The sequence below is a fragment of the Chelmon rostratus genome, chromosome 14, assembly GCF_017976325.1.
Source record: "Chelmon rostratus isolate fCheRos1 chromosome 14, fCheRos1.pri, whole genome shotgun sequence".
NCBI classification, from domain to species: domain Eukaryota; kingdom Metazoa; phylum Chordata; class Actinopteri; order Chaetodontiformes; family Chaetodontidae; genus Chelmon; species Chelmon rostratus.
In genome coordinates, this window is record NC_055671.1 from 3,182,688 (window position 1) to 3,206,843 (window position 24,156).

The window sequence follows — 24,156 nt, forward strand, 5'->3', positions numbered from 1 at the left end:
CATGTATCATTCCGCTTATGTTCTTGTTGTCTGGGAATGTGTAGCCTAATTCAGTGACTGTCAATAACATGACATGTTTACAAACTCCTGCTGACTACTTCAATAAATCTGGAATAGATTTTGAGCATATGAATGTGAGAAGCCTTGTGCAGAAAATGAACATGGTTAGAATATGGGCAGTGTCAACCAGTGCTGACATTGTGATTTAACGGAGACACGGCTGAGTCGATCTACCCCAGTCGTATTCATATGAGTCAGCGAAACATCAACAACAACACGGATCACAGTGGTGGAGGAGTTAGGATCTGCACAAAGAGTGAATGTGTTCGAGGCAACAATGTGCCACTTGAATCTGTATTTGCAGATGACGTCTGCGATCGGTGTGGAATTGGTGCAGTGAAAGACACAAAGTGTCCAAAGTCTTTTTGAGAACAAGCATTTTTACACAACCTTTACTCATGTGACTGGGAAAAGGTCTGAACAGACCCTGATACAGCCTTATCATAGTTTCAATTACTATTCTGCTGCTCTAAGAAGCTATAAGGTTAAAGGACACAACAATCTTTGGTTTAGAGATCAACCTTCCGATATCATTCATGAGCTAAATCTTGCCTGAGCAACTCCAAGAAAATCCAAAAGTCACTCAAACTGCATATGTTTTAGGTACCCGTGGAACAGATCCATCTCTGTAGACTACATGATACTCTTAAAAGGTTCATTATCAGGAAATCAGCTGGCCCTGATGGTTTACATTTTTAAAATATAAATATATTTTTGGGCTTATACACAGAGACACATAATTATAGTAAAAATGAACGAGCATTTATAGACCGCAGCTTAAAAAATATTCACAGACCGAATACTGCTCAATCGATGAGACAGACGTTATCAAACCGTCCATTAGAAAGGATAGTTTGTTTTTTCTGATGTATGTGTAAGATTGTGTATCATAAAATCCACTAAGTATAGATTACCTTATGTTAGTATAGGAGGAGCCAAATGTTGAGTCTGTGTTCATTTGTCTGTTTTTGTTTTTTGTTTAGAGCAAAACAGTTACTTGATAGGCTGCTAACTGCAGAATCAATGGTTGTTTTTATATATACTGGGGGGGGACCTTTGAAAAAACTTAATATTTCAGTATTTTCTGACAGATCAGTTGATTGGCAATCAGGAAGATGATCAGTAGGATTATTATCTTTGCTATTAGAATGCATCCCTTTACATTTATTTATTTTATATTTCTTATTTGTGGGTTAATGAAGCAAGTTGACAGCATATACTGAATGTAAATGGTTGTATTTCATGCTGTAAAAATGAAAATAAAAATATTGTGGAAAAAAAAATCTGTATAGTTTTAGCTGTTGTCGAGCGAGTGTGGTTAAACAAAGGTTAAACAAAATGAAAGTTGAAAAATAAAAATTAAAAGGAACAATGCATTTCCTGTCTCAATGCAAACAGATCTTTTTTACCTTCCACTGCTTTGATATGCTTTATACACACAAGTGCTTGGTACCCATTACTACTAAGACCGAGTGGAGAAACCTCGCAGTGGAGGGATGAAAAGAATCAAGACACAAACATGAGGGTGTATTAAGACAGTTAAAAACGTGTATTGGATCAATGTCTTTCAGAATTACATTCATAGACAAATAGAAATGAATTGTTTGAATAGAGTAATGTAACTGAAAACACGAACATTTCTTTCAACCATTATGAATTGTCTTAATTTGAGACCATCTGTGAAGATGGTTCAGGATACAGGAAGGATGAAGGAAAAGAAGTCGAGAACTAAAATCAGAAGAAAAACAAGACAAAAACAAAAATAACGGAAATTATTTTGAAACAGCATATGTGGTAGAAGGCTCTGTGAACAACGGGAAGTTGAGCAGGTGGTCTGCACCAGCTCTTTAACTATTACCAGTGACTCAACAGTGTAGCACCAATACAATGTTGGGCGCATTTTAATGTACAGTATAACACCCAGTATTGCAAATCTTAATGGTACACCCCTCATGGTTACCATTTAACGTTGTGCAGCGATTAATAATAAATGGGAAGAATTGAAAATAATAAAAAGACATCCTTGCAAGTCACCATTGCACTCAAACACAAAATCTCACAATGGACCATGTTCATGATGCACACAGCTCCCTGGATGAGTTTCTTTTAGGTCTCCAGTTACGACATGTCCAACTGAATCTAGTGGCACATTCCAGTTTGAAAAGCAGCAGCCCTGGAAAAGTGTAAGAAGTGTAAGATGTACAAAGAGATGACAGACACACATGTCCAGGAAGACATTAAACTGCGTGAACTCTCAGCCACAACTTCAAAATTGTAAAGTCTCCGGTAGGTTAAGTATAAGATAGTGAGTTATGATCTAAGAAATGACTACTTTCATAGAAAGGCTACAAAGATATGTAATAACATAGCAATGAGTCAACTGGAAATATTACAGAGTTAGCTCTGAATACTAAGAAAGAATGACACTCCAAATACGAACATGTTCTCTGAAAGTGTAACGACCTCAGTTTGGTGCTAGTTCTGGTTGTCCTTTTTTCAATAGCAGTCCCCATACTACACCTGAGTTTCAGTACGCATACCAAAACAACAGCTTTTTTGATTTCCACATTAAAAAAAAAGACAACACCAAAGTTCTCACATGTTAAATGTTGTCTAAATATAAGCAGCAGTACAAGAACTTTGTCAAAATGAAATGGCCTGATCTGATCCAGAGGAAGTCAGCTGGATTAGGAATCTGATTTCACATTTGATGCAAACATTTGGTGTCTAACGGTTTTTGATACTTATTGCAATGGACACATTTCAGTGAGGTTTTAAAAGATAATGAGCACTGACACCAGTCCAGGAAGCTTTCAGCTACACTATGAACACGTCCACCTCTGAAAAATTAGGTCTGCTTTATGTCACTAAGTGCTTATTAAGCCTATTAAATAACGTGGCTGGTGTGTATTTGGCTGATCAAGAAATGATCAAAATTGTGTTAGAATTAAAAAACCTTGTTCTAAAAAATAACATATACACCCTGTGCTTTAAGGTATTGCCAATTCTCATTAATTGCGGTGTCGCACTTGACAGATGTGTTAACAAAGATCACATTCTGAGATGAGAGCAAACTAATACACAGATGATTTGTTTTCATTGCATACAGTTTAAAAAGGACAGCCTCTCTGTCCGACACCTTCACGCTTCAAAGTTTTTCTCCACAGAGACACTTTGATCATTATGTGTTATCAATTCATACATTGTTCCTGGTGCATACTGGGCAAGTGTCGTATTAAGACCCACACAAATCCTCATGCTCTCACAGATGCACTCTGACTAAACTGATGACATACAGTTTGGATTTGATGCCCCAATTTTCTCAAAAAACACCCCCCCCCCCCCCAAAACACACACACACTTCACAGAAAAACACCCAACAATCAGCCACGCATAGTCCTCCCTCATATACAAACCTGTCTATTACCAGTGGTAACAGCTAGTTCTGAAGAAGAGCACTTGGAAACATCAGGAACTGTATGGCTTCTCATAAGACCATAAAAAGGGGGTGTTACAAATAGTTGGCGGTGTACAGTCTGAAAAAGCAGCAGTAGTAGTTAATAGGCCATCCGAGGGCACTATTGAGTCCTGATTTTGTTGTTGCGTTGTGCTGATGACTATGTGAGGTACTGCAGTCCAGTCTGATATAGTACAGCCAGTGTGGCCAGGCATTGCCTGTAGTGTGGATGAACAGGGATTGTATATAATAATACGGCCACCAGCTGAGACGCCTGGATCCTGACGGGACCAAAACCGCATTAAAGATGAAGGTTCTGGTCATTTTCTAGCTGTAAGGGATGTGACCAAGGTGTTCATGACTTGTGTTTTGGTGTGTTTATGTGTGTGTGGCAGAGGTGCTGTCACTCTCTTATGCTAGCAGAGTAGGAGAACTGGGGGAAATGTGCTTGCTGGCTGGGGTCCTCACAGTCCAGACTGTTATCTGTAAGAACACAGCAGAATCACTTGTCACATTCCAGCCAAGAAAGCAGACCTTGACAGAGCATCGCTGTTCAGACCTGAGAGCCTGAAAGCTCTCTCAGAGTCAGAGGATACTTACACTTGTCTGGAGGAGTGAGTGTGATGGTCTGCGCTGTGAACTCCTCATCAAAGTACCGGGTATCTGTCTCTGATGTCACTTGAGGTTTGAAGAGTGGGGTGAGCTGATGCAGGAAGGGGAGAAGATTGGTAAACTAGCCATTTAGCTTGGTTACATCGTGGATTTATAACATGACAACATGTGGAGTGTCTGTGGGGGGCAGGCATTGGTCACAGACTGCCTGTGTGCATACCTGAATTATTAAAAATATCCAGAGAGGGCAGATCAGGGTCGTATTCAGCCCTAATTGACACTGACACATCTTTCTTGAGAACCTTTAATTTTTCTCACCATAAATATAACTAAACATGGTTATACTCAGTTGGGGCTGTCAAAGTTTCCAAAAATGACCTTTGATTATTCTTTCTACAAAAAACACAGAATATTTTTGTGCATTATGTCCGTAACAGGACAAACCAATACAACAAGAGATATGCTACTTGTGTAAGAATATATATCAACATAAACATGTCTTATTTTATCTATATAGATGGTGTTTATTGGGCAGAGCAGTGCAGGGTGGAGAGGAGGGACAGAGGGGGGACGACATGCCTCAAGGGACCACAGGTTGCTGCAGTAAGGACACAGGTTGAGTACATGGGGCGCATACTCTACCAGGTGAGCTACCTGCGCATCCCATTGAACACATCTTATAAAAGTTCTACAAAACCAAACATATATCTCTATTTATGGACCCTATTTTCCCATGTTTTTGTGTCAAAGGAACTAATGGGGAACAATTTTTGCAAAACGATTCAGTAATTACAAACACCTCTGGGTGTTTGCCCCAATGTGCGTCCACTAAAAGTGTGTTTTTGCTACTGACAGGCTCAGACTGTTATTTAAAGTGTCTGACAACATTATGGAAAGGATCCCTACAAAGACAGACCTTTAGGTAAAGAGTAAGAACATTTTCATTTAATCAGACACAGCATCGCTCTCACCAAAGCCACCAGACTCCAGTCACAGAATCTTTCACTGTCCATGCAATCACCACCAACTCTGGTTAGGTTGAAATAAACTCTTAATTCACCAGGTTAGATGTGAAAATATCAGATCACTGTTGGTAACAGTAGACAAACTCCATTAGTCTCTCTTTAAAACTTTGCAGTATTGTTGTTGTTTGCTCAGAGTCTTCTGGCTCCAATCAAGCATTTTGAAAGCAGGATACTCAGAGTATCCATCATGCACACACAAACACATAGTTATTGTAAGCTCTCTCAGTTGTAAGAAGAATATTACAAGAGATCTGCTGAGTGCATTTCATTGTTAAGGTTTTGACAAATCACTAAATACAGCCACCATCAGTTGACACAAACACCAATAACCACTCACTGACTACTGAGTAAGAATTGAAAAATAAATAAACATACGTATTTAGTGGTAGATGAGTATTCAATGTCAATTTAGAATCAAACAAACTGGCAAATGGCAAACCTATCATATCAATGGTGGTAGAAAAGAATGTTTTCTTTTCATTCTAGTTCACAGAAATGAATTTAATCTCTTGCAAAGTGAACCTCAGTTTCACTTCCTGTAGCTTCATGATGTCTTACCTTCTTCTGTACCACATCCTGCCAATTGATGGTGATGAAAAATTTGTGACTCATTACTTCTTTGGCATCATTGGGACCACCACCTAACCTGTCAGTTTAAAAAGTCCATGTGAGAATTAAGTAGGCATTTCCAAAAGGAACACACACAGACAGGATCAGCTCGGGCAGATACCTCTGTTTGGGGTCCTTCTTGAGCAGACCAGCCAACAAGGACTTGGCCTCGGGTGACAGGTTCCTGGGGAAGCGGATCTCCTCCATGAGGATCAGCTCAAACAGACGCTCGTGGTCCTGGTTGTAGAAAGGCAAGCGGCCGCACATCATCTCATACATGACTACACCCAGACCCCACCAGTCCACTGCCCGGCCGTAGTCATTATCTTCCAGGACCTGAGACACAGACATTTGCCTGATGAAGATTTCTCAACAACGTCAGTAGGAAGTGACTTTGAATACAGCTGTGAACATACATCTATACTACACATCACTCAACTGCTCACCTCTCTGACCTAAGTCTGTGTTTCTCTTCTCTGTTGTGGGTTAGTGTTACTGCAAAGTCAGAATGTCCAAGTTCCCAGTTGGAACTTTCACATGGAGGAAGAACGTCACAACCCAAGATGGCTGCTCTGCGCGCCAGAGAGTGAAAGCTGTAGTAATAATGGTGCACTGGAACGCTGTCAACCCGGCTGTGACGTCATTCCCAGTCAGCTTTGACTTTCTTAGCCACGCACACTATTTATTTTTAGCTCTAGCTTGATGTGCAGTGGGATTCCTTAAAGGTATTCTGAGATGCTTGATAAATACAGATCTTAGTCAAGACCTCATCTATTCACATGTACCACTTTTTATCACAAACAAAAAAAAAAAAAACTGAATATCAAGCATGTCTTAGCAATGACAGCTGCCAATAAAAGTATTCATATCTGCAGAAAGCAGATATGTGTGTATGTGCGCTGGGGGGCGACTGCTTGTGTCGAGGTCACAAACTGTGATTAATATGTGCCACCCCGTCTGTTTCAGTTTACCTCTGGTGCCAGATATTCAGGAGTTCCGCAGAAGGTTTTCATGGTAGCGTCCGGGGTAATGCCCTCCTTACACAGACCAAAGTCAGTGATTTTGATGTGGCCGTCTTTGTCCAGCATCAGATTCTCCAGCTGAGAGAAAGAGAAAAATAACATACACATGAGAGAGTCTAATGATCATGGACACAACTACAGACTAGGGGATTGGAATTCATTAGGCTTTTAAATGAACATAATGGATCATTTCATTAGGTGATCAATACTCAGCAGACAAGAATCCACTGACCACATGCTGACATTTGTTTCTATCACTTAGTTAAACTTAGTTTCTGGGGTCAGTTTAATGAAGCTATTGCTGACTGGTCTGTAGTGTTAGGCTAGTCTTACACTGGCTCTCAGATTAGTCTAATGTAAGTTAGTTAAAGAAAGACTTAATTTAATCCTAAAATATTTACTCTATGGTGTCAATCAGTGACACCTACTGCACCAAATGGAAAAAAAGGGAAATATTGCTCTGTGGTTTGCTCCAATGTTGTGGAGTGGGTAATAAAAAGAGAAGGAGGTTTTAGGGAGCTCCTTATGCTTTACCGAAACCTTTGGACACATCATTACATTTGTCGGGCTTCCAACTCCTTTGAGTGGGCTGTTTAATGGAACTATCAGGGAAAACGAGGGGAGGCAGAATCTTTTACATAAATAAAGGTTAAATCATGCACTCCTCACTTAGAGACTTTTCATACACTGCACAGCAGCTGCTAGCATAGACAACAAGTACAGAAATGCCTGGAATTCATATTCATAAAGAGAACATGGGTGTGTCATCGTTTCCAGCCGAGCAGACTACAACACAGTCCCAGAGTCATTTCCAGAAGTCTCCATTTTAGAGGTTTTACAAAAATACAGACAGCACATCCCACCACCGACAAATACCACTCTGGGGCATTGCTACACCATCTTAAAGTTGAAAAAATTGGGATGCTGTATAAACCAGAAATACTCTGGAGTTCATTTTGTGTCTTTATTATGCAATCAAATAGATCAGGTTTGAGAGCAAGACTTTCCACACTGCAATCAAAGATTAGTTTTCAGAGCAAAACAATCACACTTTTAATTACAAGTAAAATACATTTATGATTAAATGTGTTCGTGAGAAACAAAGTCTTTTGTTTGCAAATCTAAAAACTCTTGTTTGCAAACTCAAAACTTTCATTTGCGAATCCAAAGGTTTTACTAGTAAATCCAAAGATTTTGCATGATGTTGAGCTGAATCTTCTGGGTGGGAGCTACGCTGAAACATGTAAGACACATCTCTATTGCCTCAGTGCATAACTATAGTCTGCTAACTTCCAGTACACACATCCACGCACACACACACACAGACAGACACACAGACAGACACACACAGACAGACACAGACAGACACAGACAGACACACACACAGACACAGACAGACAGACACACAGACAGACACACACAGACACAGACAGACAGACAGACACACACAGACACAGACACAGACAGACAGACACACAGACAGACACAGACACAGACAGACAGACACAGACACAGACACACACACAGACAGACAGACAGACACACAGACACAGACACACACACACACACACACACACACAGACACACACACACCTGTGAAGCAGCAAACTTTACCTGTAGGATTTAACAGAACACACATATTGGCAAACAGAGGGGGCAGGTACAGATGAGTTGGTGAGCAGGATTATGATTTGGTCTGACCAACAGTACAACACCAAATACATTTAGTTTACAGTCAATGTCATATCCACAAATTAATCAATTTACCAAGTGTTTCAACCCAGTGTGCACTACAGTGTTTTAGGGCAAACTGCATCCTCAGACTTATACTCCCAACTTGTGGACCAGAGGTCTACTCTAGTAATTGAAGAGGAGACCACAGTGAATAACTGATTGATGCTCTCTGAGATGGAGAGGGTCATTTCAGTATCAGTTTGTTTTCCTTGACCGGCTTAATTAACCTCTCTCCATGGACTCTCAAACGAGCAATGGACTGGGTCTCACGAACATCATGAAATGACATTTAGATAGACAGGCAAGCTGGTGAATATTGCCAGGTCATCTACCAAGAAGCCCTTAACAACCATAACAGCTATGATGCCAGGGGACGGTGAGCTATCATGCCTGACTGCCTTAAGATCTGTAGCTCACAGAGCCTTCATAGAGTGCTGAAGCACCATGTGTTGCCATGTGTACCATGGCCTTAAAGGTGTAGTGGACATGAAAAGAAAACTTCACTCTGAAGTAGAAGGTAAGAAGGCATTTGGCAGCACAGCCTTGTACAGTCAGTGAGTCAATCCGTGACTCTGCAGGAGCTGCATCGCATGGGTTCCTGCAGCAAGGTAAAACAAACCTGAGATAACATGAATAAGAAAAAACAAAAGGAGGGTGGTGCGATGAAAAATTACTATTTCACTGATGCTTAGTTGATCATAATGTGCCTTACTGTACTTTTACTTTTAATGCACTTTCACTTACCACAGCAAGTTCAATCACGCACTTCCAATGGTACAAACAACTCCTTATATGGTTATACAGTTGTCATAGCTGTGCTCCCTGGCTGTACCCCAGACACCTAACCACAAAACCAACCCAATCCAGATCTGGTCATGACCTTTTTCACACCTCTTGCTTGCTTCCTCTTTGCCCATCTAACAGTCAGTTCCTCTGTCTGATCACATACGCCACTCACATTTGGTAGAAATATGTCCTGTTTCTTATTGCTCTTTGTCAGTCAGTTCTGATCCATGCTGGAGTGTGACTCTATTTTCTCTCAAAACTTGTTATTCACTCAATATGTGACTGACCACAAGTGGTCTCACATTTAGCATGTAGCATGACGTGCTAAACATCTGCGACATCCCACAACACCCTGACAGAAAGTCTAGCATTGTTTTTGTCTTGACATGCCTAGTTTGACATCTCCCACGATGTGGTCCTTATCGTTGACCAATCAGGTGCTCTCTACAGAGCACAGTTAGGTAACAAACATGGCGAAGACGAAGGAATGCTGAGGTTGGGGCTGTCAGGCAGGACAAGGAACAGAAGGAAAGTTCATTACTCATACTGTCCTCTCTGTGCCGCCCAGGAGTGAATCCACAGCCTTTTTTTTTTTTGCTCCGCAAGACTGCCAACATCACACACAATGCTTCTGTTGCCATGATTGACAGTTCATTGCCTCACCGATGACATCCGAACTCAATACGTGACGTACTGAGACTGGTCGGGGGTCATACATGTAGTCTTGCTAGTCCAAGACATGGCAAGAGTTTATGGCACTGTGTTCGTTAGATCTGACATGGTGACCATAGTCAAAAACAAAAATATTGTGTAGTCTGATCCCGGCATAAGGCAACAAGCCTTATGCCGGGATCAGACTACACAATATTTTGATGACGTAGCTGAATGAGTGCCAATCATCCTAAGATAATCATCACAGAAATAACTCTGATATTAGATCGTTGAATACACATTACCTGTAACTGTTAACTAGTAGCACAACATCGTGCAGGTTTATAGACAGCCTGGGCACGCAACGTACCTCGGGCGAGCAAGTGACTATTGAGCTATGCTAGTGGCTGCAGAAAATAATGTTTTTTTTAAACACATTACAACATCACAGATTGCTGAACAAAAGCAATCTACATGCACCAATTTAAATAAAACATTCTTGCTATAACTAAGAAGAAAGTTATGTGTAAACATACCTGCGCACTGCTTTTGTCTTCACCGCTCCTGCAGTGGATGTTGCTAAACTGTAAATCCAATCGGGAAGGGCCAGTAGATACGTGTCTTACATCTTTCAGCTTAGGTCCTGCCCACGACATTCAGCTTAACAGCAAGCAAAACTTTGGATTTACTAGTAAAACCTTTGGATTCTTTTTGGGTTTGCAAACAAAATGTTTAAATTTGCATTAATACATTTTTAATCATAAATTTATTTTACTTGGAATAAGACATTTTTTGTTTGCAGCGTTGTTTTACTCTCAAATATATTCTGATTGCGGCGAGGAAAGTTTTGCTCTCAAACCTAAACTGCATAATAAAGACGCAAAATTAACTCCATAAATAAATCAGAATGTGATATCTTGCTAATACTTTTGGACATATATTCAATTGAGGACAGTTTAAAGACAATATAATTAATGTTAGACCTCATCAGCCTCACTGATTCACCACTTTGTGAACACGTGATTGTATAAAGGATGTTACTGCACGGCTCAGGAACACTTTGTTCAACCATTGTTGGTAAACATGGTTTGTTTGCAAATGATTGCAATGTTTTCATTCACATCTTACAGTGACCCAATTTTTTTGAAATCTGGGTTGCACATCAACTTTTGTCTGTGGTCATGAAATCCTTTCAGAGACTGGTGTTGACCCACATGAAGGACACCACAGGGCCATGCGGGACGCCTTGCAGTTTGCCTTTCGGACAAACAGGTCAGTGGATGATGCTGTCAACACGGGACTGCAGTACATCCTGCAACGCCTCGACTGCCCAAGGACATACAGTGTGCAAGGATCGTCTTTGTGGACTTCAGATTAGCACTCAACACTTCCATCTGTCAGTGAATCACAAACTTCCAAGTGAGGCTGAGGAAAATCATAGCCAGCACCCAGCCAATCAGCACTGGTGCCCCCAAGGGATGCATGCTCTTCTTCCTTTACACTAATGACTGCACATTGGGAGACCTGTCTGTTCAACCTGCCCCAGGAGCTGCTGATCCTGGTCAACAATGCAAGCTGCCAGTCTGTTCTCTGTTCATCACTGTCTGATTTGGATCTGCTACCAAACAGGACAGGAACAGCGTACAAATGGACTGCAGAGTCCTGGTGCCACCCTGGCCTCCATCCGACCTTGTAGCTGCATCTCAACTGCTGACAGAAAGAGACTTATAGGACTGGTAGTCTAAGCCATCATTCCTAATGGAGAACATGTCTCAGAACACGCAGGACACTCCAAGACAGCTCCTTCAGTGAGAGGCCGCTTCATCTACTGCAGGTCGTTTCTTCCTGCTGCTGTCAGACTTCACAATCAACACTGCTCCCAGTAGACCACACACACACCAAAACTGACAAATTCACTCATGTGCATTATCAGTGCATACTAAACTGGGCAGTGTCATTATTAGGGACACGGGGCAACGTCCCGAGTCACTGGCTCCTACAGCTATGAAATAGCTGTAGGCGTAGCCCCGAGTCACTTATTACTATCCCGCGCGTTTCTTCTTCTTCTTCTTCTTCTTCTTCTTCTTCTTCTTCTTCTTCTTCTTCTTATTTTTCATCCTCCTCCAAGTTTTCGTCCCTTAACTCGTCCCGCAGCTTTGAGAAAACCCTCGCAAATTATATATCAAAACGTGCGTATTGTTCGGGAAAAAAACAAGATTGAAATTGGAGTTTTTCAAACATCTGTAGCTCAGGCATACATTCACCGAGAGACTTCATTTCAACTTTAAAATGTAGACCCAAGTCTGGTCTATTGGTGTGTTCATCCACATTTTGATTGGTCCTATAGTTTTTGATCAGTCACTGTTCAATGACAGTGATCGTTTGGAGGGAAATTTTGAGATTATAATGGGTGTGTATTGCGCGGAATGTTCGTGCTAGAGTGCGTGCTAGAGTGGCACAGAGTCTAAAAACGATCTGAAAATCTTCTCTTTTTCTCGTCGCTACGGCCACAAATTACACTCTACACGCATAATTTTGGGATCAGTTTGTAGACAAACTTGTCCTCTTTCGTGTGATGTCCTCGAAAAAGCCGAGAGACTTACTGAATTTAAATAGTGAGACTTTTTGTGCAGCCAGCTCCCTCCTGCTCTCCCATTAAGTCCCATGTTAAAATTCAGAGCTGTTTTGTGAGCAAAGCAGAAATGCCTCCTGTCTTTAGATCGCCATAAAACGAAAAGTTGTTGTGTCAGGAATAAAATGAGGAGATGGTCGGACTCAGGAAGTTCTCGGGAGTCCGATGATCTATAGTACACTCTGATACGAGGTACGGTTCTCTCACCAGAGGATTTAGTTCAGGAGGTTCGCCGAACCCAAATCTCACTGCATACAATACAAACTCCTGTTCTCTGAGTCGCAGAGTCTTTTTAAGTCGACCATTTTGTCATTTTTCTAAAGAATATCTGGACATAAAACACACGTACATCTGGCCCAGACTTGTCCGCATCTCACAGTGTAATCGTTTTTTTGATAGCAGCTACGGTTTTGTCACAATCGCAAGTTGTTCGGAAGAAACCGACAGCGAAAAAGCCGCTTTTCAAGGGAAGAGTTTAACACAGGCATGTCCAAACTATTCCATAAAGGGCCGTGTGGCTGCAGGTTTTCGTTCCAACCAAGGAGGAGCACACCAGGCCAGCCAATCAACATCAAGGGATCACTGAGTTATCAGCTGAAGACTGAGCTCAGCTAATTAAGCTGGTGTGCTCCTCCTTGGTTGGAACGAAAACCTGCAGCCACACGGCCCTTTATGGAATAGTTTGGACATGCCTGGTTTAACAGGTGCAACTGTCATTTACACACACACCGGTCAATAACCCACGCACACACATCTGCAGGACAACCAGCCTGAGAATGATTATCTTAACGAGCTCAGTCAAAACAAGGGCATTGTTTGAAAACAATCTCCGTCCAACAAGCAGTTAAACTCAGCTTCAGAAAGCTCTTGCCAAAGAGGTTGAGACAGTAGTCACACAAACACACACAAAAAGGGCTAACCAACAGCTAAAAAGTGATTAAAAACAAGCACGTCAAAACTGAACAGGAACAGGTAAACAGTGGGAGAGGTGCAGAGGTAATTATCAGCAGGTGGGGCAGAAGTTACACACGCACACACACACACACACATTCAGTCATACATATACCAGACACATCTCCATGTAGGAGCAGGTTGGGCTGCTTGTGTAGTTCAAGCAGACACACACACACACACAAACAGACGAAGACACACACATACGCAGTCACACACAATGACAGATACATAAACACACACACACAGACAAATGCATAATGAAAACCCCATCCCCCCGCCCCCTTGTTAACGCCGTTAGCACTATTCGCTCTGTTAGCACAGTTAGCTCTGTTAGCGTTAGCACCGTTAGCTCTATTCGCACCGTTAGCTGTTAGCTCCGTTAGTGTTAGCTCTGTTAGCTCCGTTAGCATTAGCTCCATTCATGTTTATTGATTCAGTTCATTAATTCATGTTAACAGAGACATGAAGCAGAGGAGAGAAGCAGACACAGACAGCTGAGACAGACAAGGAGAAAGCCACAGAAACACAGCTGAGAGCAATTCATTAATCAGGGACTGACTACCTCTGATATCTGCCGTTTTCTCAAATTGCAGCCTTTTTCAATTGTCCGCTGCTTCGCCATAGTTTCTCCTAGAGACTTCATTCAAACTTTAAAACGTAGATAATTTTGTCGGCTCGAACACACCCCATGTCCCTTTCAAAATTTCCCAGGGGGAATTTTCTAGTTTCCTACATGCAATAATGTGAATTTAACCACTGTCTGTTTTACTTATTATATTGTTTACTTATTCATCATGTCTTGCTTTTTTTTACTGATGATTTTTTCAATTACACTATTCCCTTTCCCCCCATGGGGTTAATACAGGATTATCTTTTCCTGTATGTCCATTCCAGTGATAGTGCTCTGAGAGCAATAACAAGTGAAAGAGTCAAATTCCTTGTATGTGTACACATACTTTGCCAATAAAGCTGATTCTGATTTAGCAATCTGTTGGAAACATACAAAAGTGAGGATTGCCGGATGAGCTAGCAGTAGTACTGCACTGAGAGACATAGACATGCTCACCTTCAGATCACGGTAAACAACGTCACGTGAATGGAGGTACTCGAGCGCTGATACAATCTCAGCACCGTAGAAGCGTGCCCGGTCTTCTGTGAACACTCGTTCCCGTGACAGGTGAAAGAAGAGCTAAAAGAGAAGAGAGCAGATGGAGTCAAACACCTGTTGCAGGTCTGTTTAAGTGTGCGCAGCAAGCTGTGGCATATTTGTGAGGTCTCACCTCGCCTCCATTGGCGTATTCCATTACAAAACAGAGCCGATCGTTGGTTTGGAAGGCATATTTCAGTGTCTGGAGGAAAAAAATGATCACATTGGAGGTAATGGTGAATCACTGCATGCATCACACTATCCCAGCTTAATGCTCTACCATCAGGTGGACAAACCATCAGGTGAAATCACGTGCATCAGAAGAAGCACATGGTCAGAAGTGAATATCTTTTTAAGAAGCCTTTGTGATCAATAAATGCATTAATTTGTCTGGCTTTCAGTTTAAAATGTCTAACATAATGATCTAATAATGGTTTCAAAAGCTTTCTGCAAACTGAAGAGTAAATTCCAGCTGTACTATAGTGTGTTCCTTTCAAATTTAGACAAAGCAAGTGCTTAGCTTCCTCTGGAGCAGATAACACAGGGCTTTCCAACACTATTAGGCTGCAACCTGTTCTTATCTGGACACTGAATATTGTAACCCTCTACCTGTAGCATCTACTTTACGGTGGCTGTGATAATACGCAGGTAGCCAAACTTCACTCTCAACACACGCACACAAACCAGAGAGATCTACCTCCCACAACACCCAATGAACTGCGTCACACCCACACGTTGAAAACAAGGGAAAATATATTTTTTAAAGACAAGATGACAGTCACATAAACCATTACATTTTAAATTTATAAGTTAATGACAATTTGAAAATCATGACCTATCCCTAATATTACTGCATTTAGTTTTAAACCTTCCAAAACATATGATTCACTATCTTTTTTGAGCAACAATAAAATTATAAACAACACACATGTCCGAAAGTAACAAGACTAAGAGTCTTCAGCCGGCTCTGCGAGGCTGTGCTGTCAGTATGCCACGATGTTCACAATGACAACGATAACATTCTGATGTTTAGCCGGTATAATGATCACCATCTTAGTTTAAGCATGCTAGTGTGCTAACATTCACACTAAACACAACGTAGAGCCGAGGCAGAGGGGCATGTCATTAGCTTTGCAGCTAAAAGAACTAAAGTATTAGACAGTGTGACCTGATGGTGGTGCTAGATGAGGTCATAAAAACTCAGAGGATCAATTAAGTTATTACAATTCATCCCAAGAGGGATGTAAATGTCTGAACCAAATTTCATAGCAATCCATCCAGTAGTTATTGAGATTTCGGTCTAGGCTACAGTGGTGCACTGACTGACACTGCCATCCCTAGAGCTACAGCCTGCTGCTGGTGTGGCTAAAAGACACTGTGTGCAAGCATACACTATTCATGCTAATAAGTACTGTCAGTGGTGAGCAAAGTGGTGAAATCGTCCAACAGGGGCTCAGCACTGAGAGTGTTCAGACTGACCTAAGGACCATTTGGTTCATAAAAAAGTTAATTGTTAAGTGAGCACTGGTTGCTCTATCTGAGACAGTGCTGCACTTATCAACAAAGCTCTCGCAGAGTTCGACTATCAAGTGGGTTATCTGTACGTAAGTGTTCTCACCGTGAGGAAGGGATGCCGTGTGTTTTGTAACACTCTGCTCTCCGTAACCGTGTGGGCCACCTCGTCCTGCCAACAAACACATTACTGTCAGACACATTGAAAACATGTAGTATAAAATGTAGAGCTTTACTTACAGGGGCAAGAGGCATCAAGATGGCAGCTATCTGGTTTGGCATGATCATTGTGGCTGATACAAATATATAAACATACAAGATCAGCAAACGGCCCTGCGAGGCATCACTACTGCACTACCAGCAGGTGGCACAATTTGCATTTTAATTCTTACACTCAGGAGTAGTTGTGTGCACTACCAGCCACGAGGTGGCATCTGTGAGCGGGAGTGAACCCATGAAAAGGCCTCGGGGATGGCAAACTGAACTGCTTGATTGTAGTCACAATCTTACAATACAAAGCACTTCACTGCAAAATTTTTAGTGAAAAGAGAGGACACAGCAACACAACCATGGAGTAACATGCAGTAGAGAGCCAAGAAATATAATGTTAGAAAACAGCAGTTTGAGAATAGATGTTTTTAAATAAAGAAAGAAATAACTTGATGTTACATTAAATGCTGATTTAATAGTAAGGCATAAATAATCAAGAACTTGTAGAGAGCAGCAATTAAAGTATGTAGGGCTTACCCTAACTCAATGAATAAAATAATCTTCACAGTTTCTGTAGGGTGACTTGCATATTTAACCACTTGGTTAAGGTTAGGGAAAGGATGTTGTCATGGTAAATAGCAAACATGCTGTTAGCAGGAATTAAAGCAAAGAAAAAAAAACTTTTTAATTTAACCTCCAATTCATTAAAATACTTGAGACAAAGCGTTTTCAGTGACGACGATGCTTTTGAACAGCTTTTCTATTGGCAGTTTGCTTTTATGTAATTTCAATACTATTTTCAATCTATGAAATAAATCTGATCTATTGCAAGGCATGACTCAGTTTAGTCCTACACATAATCAAGCATCTATGTAACTTTTCAATGATTATGTTTTATTTATCTTATTATGACACCAAAACTGGTATCACTGGGTGGCTCTCTCTGCTGCCAGTACCTTCAGGCTTCCCAGGCACAGATCACTGAATGGTAACTGCACCAAATTCAGGTTAATACCGAATAGTTTGAAGCTTCATTCAGAAGATTGACATTTAAATTCTAAATCAACATTCGAATGCGTATCGCAGGGCTTTGCAGTGTGTTGTATGGGGAGGACGGGGCAGGGCGGAGCAGAGAGACAGAAGCCACCAGACAGCTGCTGAGCAGACCGGAGCTTCGGGAGGAATAAACACCATGAGTCACATCAGATTCTGGTCTGATCCAAAGTTTACTGGGGGAGGGGAGCTCACTTTTGAGATTAAAAAGTGGATTTATCTTCACTACAAACCTGTCTGCAGCAGCAAGCCACAGAGGTGCCGAACACTGGAATTCTGACTTTGTTGACTGCTTACCGGAGCAGAAATGTACTTTACTTTGTGAACATGCAAAGAGTAGGGGGAAAATCTGGTGAGGGATGACTTAGAAGCTGAAATGAAAGAGTTAGAATGGACTGGACCAAAAGTCCCTGCCTGGAGAGAGACTCGAGATCTGGAGGCTAACAGATGTGATACTCAACCACAGTGGGCCCGTAGCCTGGGCCAGTCAGCCACACAGCACTTGGTTATTTTTATTCAGACGGAGGCTGTGGTTATTTAAAAATACATATATTATGTGTTGCATTTGCCCCAATTGACAAGCAGCTCACTGGGAAAACTCCCGGTGCTCCAGATGGCCAGCCCATCATTGTACTGATCGCATACATGGCCACTCTGGATTGCAACTGACAAAAATCCACTGTCACGATGGATTCCTTCCTTCCTTCTCACACACACTTTACAGCATTCACGGTATGAGCGTATGCCATGAAGTGACTCATGCCAGCAAAGCAGCAAAATGATAAGTGAATACTCTACCTCTTACTCTTACCTTGGCTATGATGACCTCTTTACGCAGTATTTTCATGGCATAATGTACTCCGGTGGACTTCTCTTTCACCAAAATCACCTTCCCAAACGTCCCCTTCCCAAGCAGCTTCAGGTACTCAAAGTCACTCATTGTCTGTAATGTACACAAGGCCCAAACTGTGAGAATTCATTTGGGTTGTGGATTTTGTATTTGTATACACTTTGTAAAAATGTGTAAAAATAAAAAACATCTCAGATCTCAGAAATCTCAGACAGAGAAGCTTTTCCTATCAAATTATAAATGTAATTTACTTTAACAGCCTTGAAAAATACTATGAGGCATGCTATTGTTGGTTTACTGTTGTTTTACAACTAACACAATAAAGATGTTCATGCATGAAATTGAAATGTGTACAAATAAGCTTTTTGCACGTTTAGTAAGGTTCATTCAAGATGTTTTCACACCATTACCCTGCGAGGCAGCTGGGAACACAAGATCACAAAATCACATTGTTCATGTGACAGAATCCATCCTGCCAGCCTTCAAGTTAAACACCTGTGGCTGAAGCACAGTTGTTTGGATCAATCAGCATCCTATGGGGAACTTCTGGCAGCTACCGGCTTGGTTTAGGTGTGATGACAGCATGACTGAAATCAACAATGACGGGTCCTAAAGGGGTGATCTTAGATGCGCCTATAGCAGACAAACAGTCCTGCCCTTTTCCACACAGTTTCCATGGATGACTTCCCAGATGGTTCTGTGTACCAAACCATCTGGAGTCCGGTCAGTCACACCATATATCTATCTTGGATACTAAAATGTATTCTTCTAATTCAACATATGAAGCTTTTGTTTTTAAAATCTAATATCAGAAACTGATCAAATGAATGGGGTCCACTGGAGTTCACCAACAGAAAAACTCTACAAATCCACTATACACTACAGTACCTGCTCATCAGCCAGCAGCAGACAGACACAGTTAGAGACCATTTAGCACATAAAGAAGAGGAATCCAGGTGTTGGTAGAAACAATAAACAGAGAGAAAAGAGAGTGCCAACAAGTTTGCCACATCAACTTAAGGTGTGATATGTCAGTGTTGGGTTCACTATTTGTTTCTGCTGAACCAAAGTGGCATAAAAAACCCCCCAAAAAAACAAATATTCTGTTGAACGTATTAGTGCGATACAGCAGTTTTGAGAAAGTGATCTCACTCCTAAAGCTGCCTCAGGGTCTTTTGCAGGTTGCTGTTCAGGAAAACTCCTTGCACCAGTCGGTGTGCATTCACCCGTAATGGAATGTATTCTCTCATCTATCTCCATGATGTCACGTCCCATAACCTGTCTCATTTTAGTCATGTGCCACTTTGCATTAGTAAGACAATTTTGGCATCTAATGTCATGGCGCATTTCCAATTTATTTCTGTCACAGTACTCTGCTATAATGACACAGCGGTCAAAATAGCTTCTAATTTTTTGGGTTCCCTTATACTACTGCTGACACAAAAAAAAAATATATCATGTCTACTGATGCATGACAGTGGGATTTTAAGCACTGCAGTTTTTCTTTTTATTTGTTGGTAATATATTGGGAATTAAACTTTTCTACAAGTGGAGTGGAACAAATAGTCATATACACTAGGCTGGGGGTACAACAAGTGATCCTCTCACCACTTTGGAGCAGCTCTTGGATATAGCCACCTCCATCTCCTCCAGGCTGCTTTCGCTGGGTGAGCCAAACACATCCATTGGTTCCTCCTCCTCCTGTTCCCGCATCTTCAGACTATTTGCCACAGACTGGATTGCCCACATCCACTCCTCTCTGAGAGGCAAAAATATTAATATTTGAAATATAATATCCCATAAATTGCCAAGAATTCAATCAAACAAATCAAGTTTTGTAAAGTCTGTTAACCAATGAATGTTATTTGTTCCATCACTTCAAACGTTTTAACCATAGTTTGACACAACCGTAGTGGAAAAGTGACAACTTTTTTGATATAGCAGTTCAGCCTGTTCTCACCTCTCCTCATTGCTGTCCACATGAAAGGTGCGTTCAATGACAGTGGTCCACTGTAAGCAACGGATGACAAATGTGTTGGGCCGGGGTCTTTCAGTCTTCATTAATTGACATTCTGTGAAAAACACAATTAAGATCAGTGTAATAGGACTGTGCTAAAGATTTAAACACTGCAGACAGAACTGTATGCAACACAAAACATCCAGCCAATCAAAAACAGGCCAAGGTTCTGACTTATGTTGTGCTATCAGCAGGACTGACCTGCCACTGAGAAGTTGTTGAGTGGTGGTAAAGTCTGGTCATTTAGATCAGGCTTCTCCTTGTAACCGATGAAGGAGCCGTCACTTTTCAGGATGAAATACCTGGACCTCCATGTTTTGATATATTCACCTGGGTCAGACAGAGAGATTTTGAGTATACTCAATCAATAGGAACATCATTGCCATTTTTAGATGAACCCTTTGGCTTAATCTGAGTGGCATCCAGAGTTGAATAGTTCTAGATGTTTATCAAATTGAACCAAAGGGTTTCCACTTATAACATTTGTAGTGCAAAGTCTTTTTTTTTCCATTGTGAATTATCAGTATGATTATACCTTACTGATCTTGATGCACCTTACCTCTTTTGTGGAGCCAGCCCTCTCTGACTATATTAACTTCATTCATGGTGAGAGATGTGTTTCAGAGAGGGTCAGGAACAGGAGGTTGGGGAGGGGAAGTGGATTGCTCTCTAAGCCCGTTCAAGTCTCAGTCACGGTTATGAAGATTTGAACAGCCCCTGCTGAATGAAACAAGCAGTACAAAGGAAATAGGACCATTCGGAACCACTTCACATAGTCTAAAAGAGTAATAGAGTAGTTTAGACAGTCACTAATAATTACAGAGAGTTCATTTAACTCACTTTAAAAATGTAAAAGAAATAGAATGCAATCATTTGCAAATCCCTTTTCACCTGTATTCAACTGAATATAGCAGGAAGACATTTAATGTTAAAACTGAAAACTTTGTTTTTCCTGAAAATACTCACTCATTCTGACTTTGATGCCTGCAACAAGTCCTAAAAACTTGTGACAGGGGCCTGTTTACCACTGTGTTCCATCACCTTGTCTTATAACAACACTCAGTAAGCGTTTGGAAACTGAGGACAATGATTGTTGAAGGTTTGAAAGTGAAATTCTTTCCCATTCTAGCTTGATATATGACTTCAGTTGCTCAACAGTCTGGGGTCTCGACTGTTGTATTTTGCATTTCATAATGTGCTGCACATTTTCAATGGGAGACAGTTCTGGACTGCAAGTAGGCCAGTTTAGTACTTGAACTCTTTTACAGCAAAGCCACGCTCTTGTGTAGAATGTCTCTTGGAATTCTCTTGTTATCACTCATCTCTTTAGGCATAAGAAATATTTTTATTTTTTACACGTAGGGATGTCGCTCTAAAAAAATATTTTAGAGAGACTATTTGCCCACACAGTTTTTTACAAAGTTGTGAATCTTGCTCTATCCTTGCTTTAGCCTTTCCAGGATGGCCCTTCATGACCAATGAACCTGTTTACCTGTAGAATGATTCAAACAGGTGTTTTTGGAGCATTCCACAAGTCTTTTGCTGTCCATTTTGCAACTTTTTTAAAAACGTGTTGCTGACCAAATTGAGAATAAGCATATGTTTACAAAATTCAATGAAGGGATTATCAAATGATCATATTCTGTTCCATTTACATTTTACATGTGTCCCAAGGTTTTTGGAAACAGGGTTGTAACCTTGAAAGCTTTCACATGCTGCACAGCCCCCTATTAAGTGAAGTCACAGGGGCAAGCTATATGATATAATGATATTAAAACAGCACATAAGGCTGCAACTAACTCTTGTCTGTAACTGTTTTTGATTAATCGATAATTTACTAGTCTGTGAAATGTCAAAGCATAGTGAAAAATCACTAGTTGTGAAAGTACATGGTGACACCTTCAAATGTCCAAACTGAAAATCCCAAAGACATTCACTTTAGGATATTATAAAACACATATAAGAAGGAGTCTGCATATTCAAGATGTGGGCACCCAAGAATATATGTCATTGTTGTTGGATTTAACAATTATAATAATAACTGGATTGCCAAATTGCGGCCATTTTTATTGTTTGTTTTATAAGAATTAGTTATTTTTACAATTTTCGTTAAGTTAAATGTTATTTAATTGTGACAACAAGTGTTAACAAAAGTCTAAAATTTAGTTCTTGGCTGCCCACTGGTATGGACGAAACACGTGACCCAACTCTACTCATAAACCATTATTAAAGATAAAAAAGTAATCCTGGTCACGCTTATCTGCATGATTTAGCCATGCATGTGAAAAATAACTCACTTCTGGAGAGCCATGGGTCACATTTCGTTTCGGTATAAGGTAGGTCACATAAAACACATTATAAAGCAGCTAGGAATTCAACATTCAGCATCGGCTCATATTCCTGCTGTCTGACACCAATAAACATACCTGACGGCAATGGCAAACAGTGAGAGTCCTACCGGGATTTTGAGTTATTATTGACATCAAAAGCCATTTGGTATATGAACTGTATGCTGAAACTAGCAAAACATTACAGACAAACACTACGTAAAAGCACCTCTGCAAACTCTGTACTAAATTATTCCGGAGACGCGTAAGTTATACTTTTACCACGAGTCTCGCTAGTGATCCGGCCAGCGAGCAGAGAAGGGTAACTTATCGGAATAATTCAAAACCAACTTTTAACGTTAAATAAACATTTACGACAAAATATATAGCTCACATAAATTAACTATAAGTTCCATCAAGAAGTCTTTAAGTCTTAGCAAATCTCGTTCAGTATTCAAACTTACTAATCAAATGGCAGTATTAAACTAGTTATAAGTAATCTCGTTGTTGTTGTTGGCTGTTAGCTGGGCTGCCATTTAACGTTAGCAGTTAAATGTGGTAAATTAATTAACTTTTAACGGACCTTCTACGGGAGATAAAGTTAGGTAACGTTAACGTAAACCTAGTTAGTAGCATAATAACCTAAGCAATAGCTGACACTGAATCTATATTTACTGAGCGCTCCAGCCAACACAAAAGATTTCTGAATTTCAAGCAACATAGCTAACATACGTGTCATCTAAAGTAAACGTTAAGTAAGAAGTAACGTTAACTTCGCTAATTAACGTCAAAGCTTAGTGTCACATAAAACGTTAACTTAGTGTTTTACAGCCATTAACACATACCGTGCCTTACATAAGCTACTTTAAGTGAGTTTATCACTGTAGTAATGTTACTAACAATTGCTCGACTACCATAAATTGGAAAAGTGTGTTTATTATTAGTAAACACTGTGTTACTTTAACGATTATATGCCTTCTTGTAGGTTACTGGTGTATGTTAGCCTTGCTAATAGCGAGGTAATTAAATAAATATTCTTGTTAGCTATGAGTTTTTGACTCCTCAGTTTATCTCATAATTGGATTCCTTTCACATTTAATGATATAACAACAAGACTTAACGCACATTTTTGTGACTTTATCCCACGTTGCTCCCGTTTCAATGCAGTTTTGACAGGCTAGATCCAGCGCAGGCCATCCAACCAGGAAAACACCATGGACTTTCTTCTTCTTCATATTAGATACATGGTCGCTGATCTCTGGACACACACTGCCACCTACAGGCAAGACGGCGCAAATCCATTTCAAATGACTGTGGTAGATGTACACACATACTGCAGGCCATGAATATCTTTCAGTTGGACCTATAACTATAGGATTAGCCACATTTCTTTAAATAGGTATAATGCACTACAACCGAAGGTGTAACCCTTTTTAAGCTTTGCTTTACAGTACAATGTACTTCAGGAAGTGTGCATAAAGAGCTATTTATGGTTTGT

The 24,156-nt window shown here is 40.6% G+C and overlaps 1 protein-coding gene across 2 annotated transcripts; it reads right to left on the bottom strand.

The window, feature by feature from the left end:
- Positions 1–1,586: 1,586 nt before the first annotated feature.
- Positions 1,587–23,886, bottom strand: LOC121616893 (RAC-beta serine/threonine-protein kinase-like). 2 transcript variants are annotated; one of them, XM_041951749.1, is made up of 14 exons: positions 23,784–23,886; positions 20,891–21,048; positions 20,533–20,661; positions 20,275–20,386; positions 19,923–20,073; positions 18,276–18,407; positions 16,308–16,373; positions 14,823–14,891; positions 14,609–14,731; positions 6,735–6,863; positions 5,885–6,099; positions 5,713–5,800; positions 4,118–4,220; positions 1,587–4,000 (listed from the first exon to the last, which is right to left on the bottom strand). In XM_041951749.1, the coding sequence occupies exons 2-14, from the start codon at positions 20,934–20,936 to the stop codon at positions 3,921–3,923; spliced, it is 1,443 nt and encodes a 480-aa protein (XP_041807683.1). In that variant the 5' UTR covers positions 20,937–21,048; positions 23,784–23,886; the 3' UTR covers positions 1,587–3,920. The 2 variants fall into 2 exon arrangements, with proteins under 2 accessions (XP_041807683.1, XP_041807682.1); XM_041951748.1 differs by having other exon boundaries at positions 20,891–21,051; positions 23,784–23,885.
- Between the last annotated feature and the right edge of the window lie 270 nt (positions 23,887–24,156).

What these genes read in the sequence shown, in the direction of transcription:
- LOC121616893 (XM_041951749.1), bottom strand. Translation starts at nt 20,936, where the DNA reads ATGAATGAAGTTAATATAGTCAGAGAGGGCTGGCTCCACAAAAGAG. An exon ending in CAACAACTTCTCAGTGGCAG is followed by an intron (nt 20,387 to 20,532) that starts GTCAGTCCTGCT and finishes TGTTTTTCACAG; the next exon opens with AATGTCAATTAATGAAGACT. An exon ending in CCAAGAGCTGCTCCAAAGTG is followed by an intron (nt 18,408 to 19,922) that starts GTGAGAGGATCA and finishes TGTACATTACAG; the next exon opens with ACAATGAGTGACTTTGAGTA.